Below are 15,100 nucleotides of genomic sequence, written 5' to 3'. Positions count from 1 at the left end.
AAGATAGAAACATACTGTAGGTTTTATTTATGTTTGCCATGACGAAGTAGAAAATGAAATGGTGCATGTGAACATAAATGACTCTCTGGCCCCTTCAGGTGAGCCGAGGTGGCTGTAATAACACCGCTAACAGGCTTCACATCCATCAACTGTGATGACTCAAAACATGGAGCGCGTGTGTGAGCCACAGGCCGGTGGGGGGGTCATCATGCACGATTACTGGCAGCAACGTGAACAAAGCAACAATCCACTGTGTTCAGAGCGGAGAGGAAAAATCAAGTTTAAGACACTGATGAGTCCACACCAATTTTCACTGTTTTTTTTCCAATATTTCTACATCCATAAGTGTTATATCAATTTTCATTTTCTATTTCATTACAAACATTTACAAAGATAATTATGACGGCCTTATTATTAATGAGCAGTTAAGTACATCAAGGCTAGAAATGCTGAAGTGGGCGGTCCTTGGTTCGCCCAGAATACAATAAGGTGCAAATCCTCTCTCTGGGTTCTGAGGGACTGTACAGCTCGAGAGATAAATCACAAATCCTCGATCAAAAGCAGGCCCTGACACAACATTTGTTGAAGAAATAGTGCTTCTCCTGGGCCAATCTGAGGTAGACATAACGGAACCAATGCAACACTAAACCAGAAATTTGACAACGTTGTTTGAGCAAAGAAGCCAAATAGATAATCGGGTACGCCAAAAAGTCAGTGTGTGTCTGCTCCAGTCGTTAAAGACAATTGCACAAATGATCTTTCCAAAAATTTCCTTCGACAATTATAAATTATACAAAGCAGGATGAAACTTCTACAGTGTCATCGGCTGTGCGCGGTTTGGATCCAGAACCGACAGCCAGCAACATCACGCTCAGTTCATACAGAGCCTTTCTGCAGAAACACACACACACACACACACACACTGTGTTACAGCAACACCACACACACAACTCTGGCGGTATTGTGGTCAGTGCCACTGAGTTTAGACAAGCAGCATTAAAAAATATATATTTGAAAATGATCATGCGGCGGCTGCCAGGGCCGAAGTCTGCATAAAAGCACCACAGATGGCAGGAAAACAAGAGAAATGTGGCACGGCAAGAAGTCAGTTTACACAAAAGCCTCCCAGATGGTCACACATGCTGCGATCAAAATAAATACAAGTATTGTCCGACCCTGTGATTTAAAACTGAAAACTTCCCACTTAGAAAAATACTGAACTATGAAACAAGCGTCAGGTTTTTATCTCGACTGTTCCTGCTGCAGACATTCTTTGGTCGTGAAATAGGCATCAATTCAAAAACACACACACACACACACTGCCGCACAAAAGGAAAGATGCCGTAACTGATCGCACAGAAAAAATGCTGGTGAAAGAAATTTGAACATCTATAAATCAAAAACATGATTATTTGAGCCTAAAATCTTGGGCTGTAATTTACGGTACATAATGCATATTCTATCATTTAAAATCACAACATGGTATTTTTTTAAAACCTTGTCCACAAAACATTAAATTAAAAGGTAAGCTGATAAACTAACAAGCTGTCATTCTGTTAAAGTACAGACAATATTTTCCTGTAAGAGAAGTATGTTCCAAAAAAAAAAAAAAATTAAATATAAAAACAATTTCAACCAATTTCAACACTTTCTTATTCAAATCTGCATTACACACATTTATAAAACCAAATATCTTAAAAATATTTTTACTTGAGTGAGACTTTTTTCCAGTAAAAATCAAAATTCCAATGTTTTAGTGATCAGATCGATGTGGTCCTACACAGAAAATATCACAGCAGATATTTATTTCCTGCATTTACCTTTGTTGGGCAGAAGTGACCAACATCACAACATCCACCTCCCCCGGATCACGCTGACCTCTCACCTCCTGCAGACACCTTAACACGTACACAACAACCACCTTGCACTTGCTAACGATTCCAAACAACGATGGAGATGTGAACTTAAACGAGATGGACGGTGGTTTGTTTTCACTCTCTCTGCCCTCTGGGTCATGTTTACAGGCCACAGCGAGCAGCAAAGGCACAAAAACAGATGCAGACAACCCCCACCAATCGTCTCCTTCCGTTATTCCCCTCCACACCGCCCCCTGCAGGTGGGAGTCCTAAGCAGTGCACATCAAACACGACAGAGACACGCCTTCTCCTGCCCACTGAGGTCGGAAGCAGAGGGTAACGGAGGGGGGGGGGGGGGGGACGGGGGGGGGTCAGCCCTGGAGCTCCTCGAAGCACGTCTCGCAGACCCGCACGGGCTTTTTGGACGACGGCGTGAAGGCGTTCCTCATCGAACACTCGGCGCAGAAGATGTTGCCGCAGTGTCTGCAGTGGTGCTGCGTATTCACAAGAGAAGCGTTACAGCACACAGAGAAGGTAGACAGTGCCCCCCCCCCCCCCTCCCCGGGGAGACAAGGTCGCGCTCACCTTCCTGACAGTCACACTGAAGCCTTTCCCGCAGGCCATGCAGTTCTGCACCTCGTGATCCTCGGCCCACTTCCTGGTCAAGCTCTGGCACTGCTTGATCTGGAAAAAAAATGGGAGCGAGGGGCGCGGCGGTTACAACCGGAGCGCCACGCCGCGTCCGTGTGGCGACGCCACGGAGGCCGAAGTGCTTCAGGACCGACCTGGAGCGACTGGTTCTCTCGGCCGAGCTCCTGCATGGCGGCCGTCGTGTCGTCCAGCTTCCTCCTCAGCTCCACCATCTTGGCCTGCAGTTTCTCCATTTCGCCTTCGCCCTTCACGCACCTGAAGCACAACCACAGAGCGGGGGGGGGGATTTGTGTGAGAAAAACTTCCCACTCACTTAGCTTTTTGATTTGTATTGACCACATATCGGTGCTATACAAACAGCACGAGATCAGACAGATCTGATCTAATAAACCTTTGATGAAGTACATGGTAGCAAACATGTTGCTGTTGCTTTAATGTTGACAGTGTGTTATGGGTTTCTGTCTACCTCTTTTCATCTGATTTATTCCTTTGTATGTTTATGCCCTTACGTCTAATCCACCAAAGTGAATACCGCACAGCGTAACTTGGTGCCTAAGACAAGCTCCTTAAGCCATGTGTCCACATTAGACACATTAGACTACATCAGAGGCCTGCACTGCATGTAAAAGGTTCCAATGACCTGAATGTACCAGCAGAAAAGCCTCAACACTGAAAATGAATTACCAACTTAAAACCTTGTAGTTGAGTCAAGTCCCCACCTCTGAAAAACCGTCACAAGTGCTAAGACAGAGCTATTGAAGCCCTTCCTAACCGGCTACTTACCCTCCCAATCAAGAACCTGTGTTTCAGAATCAATTCCTTTCAGAGCGACACGGCCTGACCTTTCCAGAAGAGCCCGCCTCTCGTCCTGGTTGTTCTGCACGGTGGCCTCCAGCACAGCGATCTCTCCCCTCAGCTCGTCGGTCTGCTTCTCCAGTTCGCCGACCCTCCGCTGGCTGCCCTGCCACTCCCTCTTCAGCGTGGCCACGTTTTCGTTCAGAGCCGTCACCTGCACATCCATCTTGGCTACGGCCTCCTCCCCGCGCTTCACCTGCTCTTCTCTGGCCCGCTTCTCTGCCGACTTTGAGAGAAAGCGCGGGCCGCGTCACGGAGAGTGATCGGAGGGGCTTTTAAAGCGCTCCTTTCAAATGATTCCGGTGGAATTGGACTAGTGGGCCTACCAACAGATCCTGGACCTTCTTGGTCTGGGCAATGAGCTGCTCCTCCCTGCGGCCCCGGTCGTCCCTGGTGACCTGGTGCTCCTTCTGCTCCTGCTCCAGGGTCCTCTGCGCTGCCTCCGCCTGACCCTGCAGCTCCAGTTTTTGCTGGATCAACATCTGTTTGGCTTCTCGCAACTCACCCAGCTCCTGAGGATGAACACACGTAAAGCTGAATGAACAATGTTTGTATTATAAATCTTCACACAGCTTTGGGGAAATGAAATGCTGAATTGTCAACTAAATCAAGCACAGTTTTGACTACGAAGCTCGTGAGCCTGATGACCGACACTATTACCGAGTTAAGCCATTTACATGAGACCTGAGAAGCATCAGACTTGGACACTATTGCAATATTCTATCTGAGGAATATTCCGGCCTCTCTCTTCCCCTTCAAAATCAAATTGAAAGACATTTTAGTCGTAGGTTTTGGTGAAAGGTGACTGACCTTCTCGCTCCTCTCAGTTAGTGTTTTTAATTGAGTCGTCAGTTTGTTGGTATTCATCTCCAGGACAGTCTTGGCTTTCTTCAGCTCCTCAACATTGCTCTTCTCCTTCTCCAGTTGCTCCTTTACTTCCCCCTGAGTGTGCAAGCATCATTTACAACACATGAGCTTAATCCCGTCAAGTGACGTTAGAGTCTATGTCTGCGGTGGTTAATCCGTCTGACCTGTTGCCTCTGTACTTCCTTCAGTGTTTGCTCTTGCTGTTGGAGCTTCTCGTCCCGTCTTTCCAGCACCTGCTCCAACGAGCCTCGGCTCTTCTGCAGATCCTGGATCTGAGCCTCCAAACCCGTCTGATGGCTTCGGTTGGCGGCGAGCTCTTCCAGAGCCACGTTCAGCTTCTCCTCTGACGCCTACAGTCAGAGAAATGTCAAGAGGTCCAACGTCACTCACGTGAGGAGGGGAAAGACAAACAGCTCCAAAGCAGCAGAGACTATTTGGCTTGTAATTCTATATGATAGCAAACATGTTATTCGTGAGTCTGTACATTGCTCCCTGTCCTTGATCCATCTGATTGAAGTTTTTTGAGAGAAAAAATGAAAAAATGCAGCATCACAGTTTCTGAATTCAACACAAAGTCCTTAAATGAAGCGACTATCGGTCCCTCGTACCTTCAGGTCTTGACGAAGGGCAGACACCTCAGACTCCTTGCCGTAGAAGTCAGACTGCAGCTTAGTGAGGCTTTGCTGGCTTTTCTCCAAGGCCTCCTGCAGCTCCGTCGTCCGGCTGTTCTCGGAGGCCAGCTCGTGGCCGAGCCCAGACACCTGGGCCCTCAGCTTACTCTCCTCTTCCGTCTGGAGGTAAACGACACACACACACACACACACACACACACACACACACACACACACACACACACACACACACACACACACACACACACACACACACACACACACACACACACACACTATAGGTAACTCATAAAATACTCTCAATCCGCTCACAGAATAATACGCGTAACTGTGTTGTTAAGAAAGAAGACTTGAATTCTAACATAATACTTGCCTTCTTGACATTAACTTCTTGCAACTCGGCCACTTGGCCCTTAAGCTTCCTCGTCTCCTCCTCAAAGGACCCCTTGGCTGCCTTCAGTTGTGCCTGCAGCTTCTCCAACTCCTTCTCGTTTTCTTTCAGCACCCCCTGAGAGTTGGAGCGCTGCTGCTCCAGCGTGGCCAGCTGCACCTTCAACTTTTTCTCGGCCTGAAATGTGTAGAGACACAGCAGGTCTTTAGGTTCAAACAATCATACAGAAGAATAATGCATGATTTTATCAGAAGTTTACCTCTCCCATCTGCTCCAATTGCTTTTCCAATTCTTTCATCGACTTGGCGATGCCCGCATTAATCTTAAGAAGCTCCTGCTTGGACTTTTCCTGAGGATTAAGACAGATTTAGTTGGTGAATGTCCTGGTGATGTAATTAGGTAGCTATTAGTTACCCCAAGTGGAAAGGTTATGCTAATGATATCTAAACAGCTTACTGAACCTACCTTCTCCTCCATGACTGACTTATGTTTCTTCCTCGAGGTGTCCAGTTCACTGAGACTCTCTTTCAGTGCTTTGTTGGCCTTTTCAAGGCCGTCCTGTGTCGAGGCGAGCTCCTTCCTTTGAGCATCTTTCTCCTGCTGGGCCTTCTGTAGGTCCGCTGCCAGGCTCTGAGCTCTCCTCTCTAGATCTGCATGCTTAGTTTTCCCCTCGGTGATCACCTTGTCCAAGTTCACCTTCAGAGCAGCTTGGTCCAGCTCGCTGCGCTCCAGCTGCTGCTGAGTGTCAGTCAAAGCAGCGTTTTTTTTCTTCAACTCCTCTTGTAGTGTTGTAGCCCTTAACAGTGGAAACACGGGATGTGGTAGGTATGATTCATATACAATACAGTGGAGCAAAACAAAACACTGGCATTAATTGGATTAACATGCATTTATTATTTATTTTCACCTCTTAATGCACCAGTATAGTTCACTTACCCTTCTTTCTCCGTTTGCAGCGAGAGCTGCAGCTCCTTTGCTTTGCGTTTGACGTCCGATCCCTCCTTCTGCAGCTTCTGTACTTCCTGTTGCATCTGGTCCCGTGTGACCTGCAACTCCCCAACCTGCGACTCCAATTTCTTTTGGATTAAAACAACAGATTAATTTAGAAAAATACCGTATGTATGTAGTCACTTCAGACGGGTACATCTCAAGCCTAAAATTACAACATCAGGTATTCACTATAATATAATACTCAAGACAAACCTTGTTGAGCCCCTGCAGCTGCTCTCTGCGCTGTTCGGAGGCCATTAGCTTGTCTTTGCATTCCTTCAGACTGGCATCCAGCTGTGTGCACTGCTCCTGTCTCTCCTTGAGCCTTTGGCCCTGCTCCTCCATCTTCGTCTGCGCCTTATTCAGCTCCTGGACAAGATGGTGGGAGAGGATGCAGGACACCAGAGAAGAAATGTAGTAAAGTGAAACAGTAGAAGGAAGGAAAACACTTAAATAAGGAATTGAAAACTATTTTTTAAGTAAAGACAACAGCACATTGGCAGTGGCATTAAAAAAGCAGTAACCTGCTGTTTGTCCTGTAGTGCATGCTGAGCTGTCTCCAGGTTGTTTTCCAGGTTAGCCTTCTGTGCAGCCTTAGCTGCCTCTGCAGATAGCAGCATCTCTGTCTTTGCCTTCAGCTGAAGAAAAACAGAAACATTGGATTTATTTTATATATATATATTTTCTTTTTTTACACACAGTCTTCTGAAGAGACTTACTTGAGCATCCAGCTGGGCGGCTTTCTCCTTGCTGTCTGCCAGCTGGGTGGTGACCTCGGTGACGGAGGTCTCCAGGGTGTGGGCTCGGTCCTGGGCTGAGCGCACCAGGGTCTTCTGCTCCTGGACCTGCTTATGCAAGTTATCCTGGGCTTGCTTGTTGCTCTCCGATTGGTTCTTCAGCTTGTCTGTCAACTGTGTGACCTTTCAAACCCACATATAGAGATGATTTATAAGGTCCAGAATGATAAATGGTTCCCTGTAGTTCTTGTTAAATTAACCCAACCTTCCTTTATAATGCTAATTGATATAATTGTTTCTGGTCAGCCGGTTTGGGTCGAAACAACACATTTATTCATCTTATCAGGGGTGGCACCTGTCATATTACTTGTATTTTACAGAAAAACGACTGCGACATGAGATTGGACCGGTGTGTGTGTGTGTGTGTGTGTGTGTGTGTGTGTGAGCACACACCTGTTCCTGTAGTCCATTATTTTTCTCCTTTAGCTGGTTGAGCACAGCTGTCTCTCCCTCACCGGCCTGGATCTTGGCACACAAATCGTCCCTCTCGGTTTCCAGTTGGCTCACAATGTCCTTGCTCTTCTGCAGCAGGGCCTCCAGGTTCTGTATCTTCTGGTCCTTATCTCCAATCTGGCGCAGCACCTGCTCCAGGTCATTCTACAGCACGAGGCAGCATAGCAGAAAGATTACATGAGATTTTATGTTGTGTGAGAGGTAAATTTCCCACACAGGCATACGGCACAGGTCATTTGTTTGTGAACGGACAAAACGTTAAGCCATCAGAATAATGTCAAATATGCTGTAATCTTGTACAAATAGTATACACAATAGTCCAATTACTGATATTCCTACAGCTAAAAATCAATGGATGAAACTATCATCATCATCAATCATTGGGGTAATTCGATTACTTTGTATAAGACTGTATTACATATTATTTTGAGAGAAAAATTTTGTCCTGACTTTTCACTCTCACAATATTGTTAACAGAGGGTGGTTTTACAGTACCTGAGCCTCACGGAGTTTGCCATTTGTGTTTTGCTGCAGCGCCTGCAGCTCCTGGTGCTGCTGCTTGGCTTTCTCCAGCTGGTGCTGCACATCTGTATTCTTACTGCCACTCTCCTTCAACTACGGGAGCAAAATGTGCAATGTGAGGTTTTTGTGTCATCATCTAACAGTTTCATAAACGTATATCTTAATAGGTTTGTATAATTTGATATGTGTTTTTTTTCATTTGCATGGATTCCATTGTGTTTAAAATCTGCTCAATGCTTCTCAGTTTGTAATGTTAATAAATAAATTCAAAACGACACTTGCATATTTTACTCTACAATAGCCATTTCTATCTTTATTAAGTCAGTGTCCCTGTAGCAATCATTTAGGTTTCATCTGATACCTGTTCTTCTGCACGGGACAGTTTGAGCTGTAGGTCGGCAGCTTGCTGCTCGCGGTCTTTTAGTTTCTCCCCTGAAAGCTGCCTCTGTTCTTTAAGGCGACCTTGCACCTCGCCCAGCTGTCTCTCTGCCTCCAGCAATTTGGCATGCAACTGGGAAGAGCACATAGAGAGGGGTGATGATTCAGCAGGTATCTTTTTTTTTTTTTATAACTTATTCATAACTGCTGACACATTCTACCGGATGTCATCCTCCATGCTCTCTGTATCTGTTCGTTACTTACTCACCTGACTGATCTCGGCCTGCTGCTGAGCTCCTTGGTTGTCTTTTTCCTCCCTTTGCTGTTCCAACTGTTTCCTCTCCACCTTCAGCTCTGCATGCTTCACCTCCAGCTCCATAATCTCCTTTTTCAACTTTGCCACCTCCTCAGCCCTCTCTGCGAGCTCCGTCTGGGCCTTTGTCAGGTAGCCTTCGGCCCCCGTGGCCCGAGCCTGGAGCTCTTGAGCCTCCAGCTCCTTCTCTCTCAGGCTGCTTTCAGCTCCTTTCTTGGCAGTTTTCTCAGCTCCCAGATGCTCCTCCAGTTCCTGATACTCTTTCTCCTTACGTGCAAGCTTCTCAGAAAGGCTCTGTGAGAACAGGGGAAGAAATCATCAGGCCGATTGCCCAGAGGTTTGGGATTTATGGCAGTTATAGATGTCCCAGAATCGGAAGGTAAGCCAGGGAGCAAATCAATGAAAGTGAAAATGTAAGCTCTTATGAAGTGAAATCATTTGTTTTATGACTTGGAAAGTACACTCTCAGCTAAAGGATAATTATTAACAATGATTGAAAGAGTGTAACCACTTCCTCCTCTACCTTACAACTAAGTTGGTCTGATGGGAGCTGCAACGAGACCAAAACAACTCATGCAAATAACAAGCTATGGAAAAGAACAGTGGGCGGAATAATGTGAGGCATTTATAGGGTACGGTTTACGACACAGGACTTGGAATACCGTGGTATGTAAACAGCTCCTGCCTTGGTTTAAGCTCTGGCGGTAAACATAATGTGGTTAAGAGTGGAGCGTGCCGCTCGCTGAGGAGATAGAAGAGGCACCTCTGCAGGCCACCAGAGCAGCTGGCCAACATTAACAACCCTTTGCAGACACGTTATTCCCTCCCCTTCTGTTCCTCCCCTCGGCTTCTCACGGCTTTGTTACTGGCTTTCTCTTGTGTCATTGTCAACGTGATAGATGCCTGCTGGCTCTCTACTCTCTAATCCTGGAGTTAGAGACCAACGGAAAAGCCATGTCTGTCATTCACCTGTCTGCACTTAGTCCTAATCCTAAGTTTCTCACTGTCTGCTCCATCCCTTTTGTTTCTGTTCTCGTGAGGCTGTGTCTATATCAGACCTCAGGGTATCCTGTTGTGAGAAACTTGGGGTGGGGGTGACACACTAACGTTCCTCTACTAGTCAGGGATGGCATTCACACAGGCCTGAAGTGAGAGGGTTCAGTCTCTGACCGGAACAACCTATTGCCTCCACTGCTCATTTCCCTTTGCGGATACCTGTGATTGTATTTCACGCCAAGGGCAGAGCTGGTATGGCAGAGCCCCCACCGGCCTGCTGGGTTAATTTTAGAGCTGCATGTGGTTTTTGTATCAACCTGTCTCCGTTTCCAAAGAGGGCCCCTGACAGCAGGACATTGTGATGGGGCCTGAGGCCCGGGAAGCAGAGGAAGGTTGACAGACACTGGGCAGGTGGGCTCTGAGCTTGAGAGAAGGTCGGCAAGTTTCTCACACGCGATACAATGTGTGACAGATACTTCAGCAAATGTGTTTGTAACAGTAATCGGCTTTATGTCCGTGTCATAAGTCAATAATTGTGGTGTGCGGCCTACCTGGCTTTGCTGCTGCAGATTATTCAGATTGCTCTGCAGCTGGTGGATCTGTTGTGTGTAGACAGCTGCTTCCTGTGGACCCTTCTCCAGCTCTGCTTTTAGTTGGGATATGGTCACCTGCAATACAATGCACACACGTTTTACACTTTTTGCAGGCCATTGAGTGGAAAGAAGAACTGAAGCACCACTGTGAAGGAATGTCAAAGAATAAATAAAAAGCCAAAAAAGAGTAGTAACAACAAGGGTTCAAACACACAAAAATAACTAGGCACAGAATAGGTAACGAAAAAAAGATTGTAAACTTTTCAAACATGAAGATGAATTCAGAGTGCGGGGCCAACTTGAAACAACATGTTTTACCTCCAGTTTATGCATCTTGGAGATAGAGTGAGTGTTGTGGAGGGATACAGTGTGTAAGGAGCAAGAGGAGAAGGGGAGGAGAAGAGACACATACGAAAGGTGAGGCACAATACAACATCTGCAATTCAGATCCAGGTGCTACTGGGAAGAGCGATGATCAAATTTCAGTTAACACACTTAACTGTGACAGCATCGTGCTGAGCCCATATTACGCAAACACTTAACAAAGATGGTCCTGAATTTAACGTTAACTGTTGTGTCATGCATTACATGCAACGTTAATATGTCGCTGGGCAGCTGGCCTCAAAAAAACCAACATGTTCATACTGTGGAAGTTAAACCTCGTTAGACCTGCATCTAGTTTCAGACTATAGCGAAGCCACTTGTCATATATTATCCTACGAGCTGTTATGTGATCAATTATAAATGCATGCAAACTTTGTTTAGAGATCTTTTGAAGATATCTGTCATTCCAAAGTAAATGCTTCAATTGTTCTGGGTTAAATCTGAATAATTCATTAGGCATTAATTGGTGAGAGATAGGCACAACACCACCTGGTACGGCATTGGTGAGCCTATATAGATGACACCATAGTTGTGTAGATGACCATGCAAACAGAGGGGAACCAGTGTGCATGTTTATGGGCTTACAATAGGTACAATTGCGCAGAGGAAGAGCTACAGCATACAAACTTTCTGCGGTACCACATTGTAATATACCAGCTGATTTGGTTCCCCCACCTCTGAGGTAGTGTAGTCGGCCTGCAGCTGCTCGTAGCGCGATTGGAGGCGTTCAGACTCAGCTTCCCTCTCACGAGTCATACTGTCCATCAGTGTCTGGACCTGCACCAGCTCTTTCTGCAGTACCTCCACATCCTCCACTCCCGGCCGCTGCAGCTAGGGGGCAGAGCAGAGACTGTTTTAAATCCCTCAGAACAGAGTCGGAACAAAAGGATTTGGGCGATTGGGATCAGAATCAAAACTAGATTCTTGGTAATAGCTGAAGCGCCTCCAACACAATTTGAAAAGCAACACAACAAACAAAGACCAACAACATGAAAGTGCAACCCCAGAACTCTAACTTGTTAGTTTGTATGAGACCTATCTGCTTTGACTCTTCCACCACACAGCTTTGAGCCAAAAGGATGTCATTGCATCGATTCAACAGTACTCCCTTGAACAAAAGCACAGCATTCACAAAGGTCCACACAAAGTATGACTCAAGCCCTGTGAAAACAGAATAGATGCTTAATGGAAACTCAGCGTGAGAACTCACCAGTTCTGTCTGCAGTCTCTCGTTCTCCTCCTTCTCTTTCTGTAGCTGTTCAGTCACTTTGGCCAGCCTGTGCTCAGCAGCCTCCCTCAGGCTCTTCTCCTCATCATAGCGGGACTTTAAGTCTGTCATTTTAAAATATTGAATCACATCCAAATAAATAAATGAAAACACCAAGACTTTGCTTCTTCACGTCATCCAACGGATTGAAGGAAAACACTATCAGTGTAAAAGTGCCTTTAGTCCACGAAACCAAACGCAGACAGAACAAAACAACGGATGGATTAAGCATAATATTGGTTTAGTACTTTAGATTTGTTAAATGAGGCATTCATTCTGGTGCCACACTAACCTACTGTCTCTGTGGCCAGCTGGGCGGCCTTCTGCTCAAACAAGTCTTTCATCTGCTTGATGTTGAACTTTTCTGTCTCTGCTTCATTCAACTTCTTTTCAAGCCCTGAGAAAAGAGCGCCACATTTTAGGGACTGATGGTTGGGATCTTTTCCACAGTTATCTTATGTATAATGTTCTCTACCGGAATCATCAGCGCCCATCGGTCCATCATTCTGTGAAAAGGAGGGAAAGATAGAAACATGTACAGTAAGAGTAAGCATTGGCATCATGTTTAATAAAGCAGTTTTGTTTGCATATATTCCTTGAAAATGTATTAAAACAACTTGAAGGAATTACTTGCTTCAGTTGTCCTTGGACTTTGTCCAACTCCTTTTTGAGCTCTTCAGAGAACCACTTTTCCTCCTAATCACGGGAAAAAAGACGCACAAAATAAGGTATTTGTATTTGTAAATGTACTAACATTTACAGACCTCTGTTGTGCAGAAACTACACTTTACCTTGAGAGAAGTATGCAAGTCCTGAACTTCTTGCCGCAGCATAGTAAGGTCTTCCCTAAAAAGGAGAGAATAGCGCATTCAAAAACATCAATTCTGTCACCACAAAATCCGCCTCCTGGTCATGAGACAGTAACATGTCTAAATCTCACCGTGTGGGGGCCATATGAGCGGGCAAGTCCCCAGTGTCATGGAACAGCTCATAGTGCTTAAACAGATCCTCTGCAGAGTTGTGAGACTTCATACACTGAGGGCAGATGAAGCCCTGAACACAGAAACACACAATAGCAATCAAATGAAAAGAATAAAAATCTATATTAACTTCTTTAATTTTTCAGACCTGCATCAATGGGAGGAAAACAATGCCGGAAACACCGAGCATCTGCCTACGTTACCTCGGAGGTCTGATCGTGGTTGAGGTCGGTGCTGGGCTGCTCCGACTCCGCATTCTGGGAGCCTCCTTTCCCAGGAGTCTAAAGAGGAGTAAATGGATTGAATTAATCTGAATGTATAGACACACTAGATATCTAAGCCTGAAGTGTTATTCGCTACTGTAAGCCATAAATGTTTCATAGAGTTGTGTCGAGATTAGCAACACAGTGGTATGTGATTTATCAGAGGGATCGTGTGGCTCTGTGGTTTATAGTATGTGTGACAAAATACTCCACAAAAATGCAATGAGCATAGAAGCTTCTTTAGTTTTAAAGTCTTCAAAGACATCTGGCGAACAATAGTCCAGATGTCTGAAGATTTTATTTATTTTACTCCAATGTAACCCTTCCTAATGGTCATCTCAGAGAACCTTCTTGTGTCCTTCAGCACATTTTACATGATTGAAAAACCTTCAAACTCACACAAACTACCTACAAACACAGAACTCAGTTAAAAAAAACCTTGTGCATAAAAGACAACTGCTCAATAGAAAGTTATGCAGAGTTTAACACGTGTTTTAATGTCAATTAGTACTGTAAAAGTAAACCAGTTCTGGTCATGATTTATATCGCCAACATAGAAGGAATACAGTGAACTCGAATCATTGTGTTGGATATTTTATATATAAATATAATGTGTGACATAATAGTGTGTTATGTTGACAGGTGTTGTAAACCAATGTGATTATTATTTAATAAGCTAACACAGCTATAACTGGAGTTATGTGTCGTCAACTAACGTTACTAAATAATTAACACGCTAGCAGTGAAGGTTAATATATTATAATTATAAAAAAATTGCAATTCGTATAGTGACATATTATATTTAGTGTGGCTTCCTAAACGTTTGCAATAAAAGCTCTTGCAAGCTGCGGGTCTGACAGCTCCTGACCTCAATGAATTGCATGATATTGTCAAATGGATTTTCCTTGTGGCCGGAACTTCAGTGTACAGCGATGCCGTTAACATTACCGATTGCACTGTGGTAAATGTAGTCCTACAGCTAGCTAGGTAGCTAGCCAGCTACATTAAGTAGCTAAACTCCTATTCCCACATGAAGGCTAAATGTAATGACAAGCTGGTAATTTCCCAAAGCAAAAGCTCATTATTTGTATACGCTGCATTGGTGTTAATTACAAGTTTTATTCAAGTTGCTGTAACCTTAAACCAACTAACTTCCCAAATGTCAAACTCCCTGGCTAACGTCAGCGTCAGCATGTTATGGGTGGGCGATGAATTAACCTACACTGCTACAACAGAGCTTGCTAACGGGAAACATGACAATACATTTTTCAGAGACCGGGTATGTTGGCTGGCTAAATTATGCCTAGAATAATCCTGGCAAGCAGGACACATTGGTCAACAGTTTGCTGCTGCATTACACACAGGTACTCGCTTGCTTTACCCCAGTCTGGAGTAACATTAGCATCCACGATTCGAACCAAATTAGCATTGGGTGGCTAGCTTTATCGACCCCACACAAGGAGCGCTTGATGTGACTACTGCTATGTGACGGTGTAGCGCGGTTATTCCCAATCGATAAACTCACGTCGGGCACGAACACAAAATCCGCCCACCTACGACAGACTGTGTTTCAAAACATGCGTCTCCACCATGAAAACAGACATGGATAGGCCTATGTCTCCCAAGGAAAAAGACTACAGCTTATCTAAACAAAAGCGACATGGTTGACTTAGTTGAACCAGAAGCTTACCATTTGAAGTATCCGTCTGAGCATGGCCTCGTCTGTGTTTTCCCCGCCCGACACGGAATCCAATCGGTTTAGAAATGCAACGTTTACGTAACGTTAACTGTACAACGAACACCTGACCGAGCTCCGACAGCGGCGGCGGATGGGCGGGTCATGGGGAGGATGGGGAAGCAGGACACACACTGCCTAGCTGTGTTCAAGATCATAAAGAAGACATGTTGTCAT

The 15,100-nt window shown here is 45.1% G+C and overlaps 1 protein-coding gene across 3 annotated transcripts; it reads right to left on the bottom strand.

Moving 5' to 3' along the window:
- Window positions 1-4: 4 nt before the first annotated feature.
- Window positions 5-15,044, bottom strand: eea1 (early endosome antigen 1). 3 transcript variants are annotated; one of them, XM_037450615.2, is made up of 30 exons: window positions 14,879-15,044; window positions 13,129-13,206; window positions 12,886-12,998; window positions 12,737-12,791; window positions 12,576-12,641; window positions 12,421-12,451; window positions 12,238-12,342; window positions 11,889-12,010; window positions 11,354-11,509; window positions 10,613-10,627; window positions 10,253-10,369; window positions 8,661-8,999; window positions 8,376-8,525; window positions 7,988-8,107; window positions 7,433-7,636; window positions 6,962-7,162; window positions 6,767-6,880; window positions 6,456-6,611; window positions 6,189-6,328; window positions 5,718-6,048; window positions 5,512-5,601; window positions 5,235-5,429; window positions 4,838-5,020; window positions 4,394-4,579; window positions 4,173-4,304; window positions 3,689-3,874; window positions 3,350-3,588; window positions 2,642-2,762; window positions 2,442-2,540; window positions 5-2,350 (listed from the first exon to the last, which is right to left on the bottom strand). In XM_037450615.2, exons 1-30 carry the CDS (start codon window positions 14,900-14,902, stop codon window positions 2,228-2,230), a joined length of 4,191 nt encoding a protein of 1,396 aa, XP_037306512.2. In that variant the 5' UTR covers window positions 14,903-15,044; the 3' UTR covers window positions 5-2,227. The 3 variants fall into 3 exon arrangements, with proteins under 3 accessions (XP_037306512.2, XP_037306513.2, XP_037306514.2); XM_037450616.2 differs by lacking the exon at window positions 10,613-10,627; XM_037450617.2 differs by lacking the exons at window positions 12,886-12,998; window positions 13,129-13,206; window positions 14,879-15,044 and having other exon boundaries at window positions 12,580-12,641; window positions 12,737-12,793.
- Window positions 15,045-15,100: the final 56 nt, after the last annotated feature.

This window comes from Pungitius pungitius, chromosome 6 (genome assembly GCF_949316345.1).
Source record: "Pungitius pungitius chromosome 6, fPunPun2.1, whole genome shotgun sequence".
NCBI lineage: Eukaryota > Metazoa > Chordata > Actinopteri > Perciformes > Gasterosteidae > Pungitius > Pungitius pungitius.
This window is presented reverse-complemented; position numbering and strand designations above follow the sequence as displayed.

Excerpts from the sequence above, each read along its gene's own strand:
- eea1 (XM_037450615.2), bottom strand. The coding sequence starts at position 14,902 with ATGCTCAGACGGATACTTCAAATG. Across the intron at positions 6,329-6,455 it reads AGCTGCAGGGGCTCAACAAG|AAATTGGAGTCGCAGGTTGG; the intron begins GTTTGTCTTGAG and ends TTAATCCAAAAG. Across the intron at positions 5,021-5,234 it reads AAGAAGTTAATGTCAAGAAG|ACGGAAGAGGAGAGTAAGCT; the intron begins GCAAGTATTATG and ends GTTTACCTCCAG.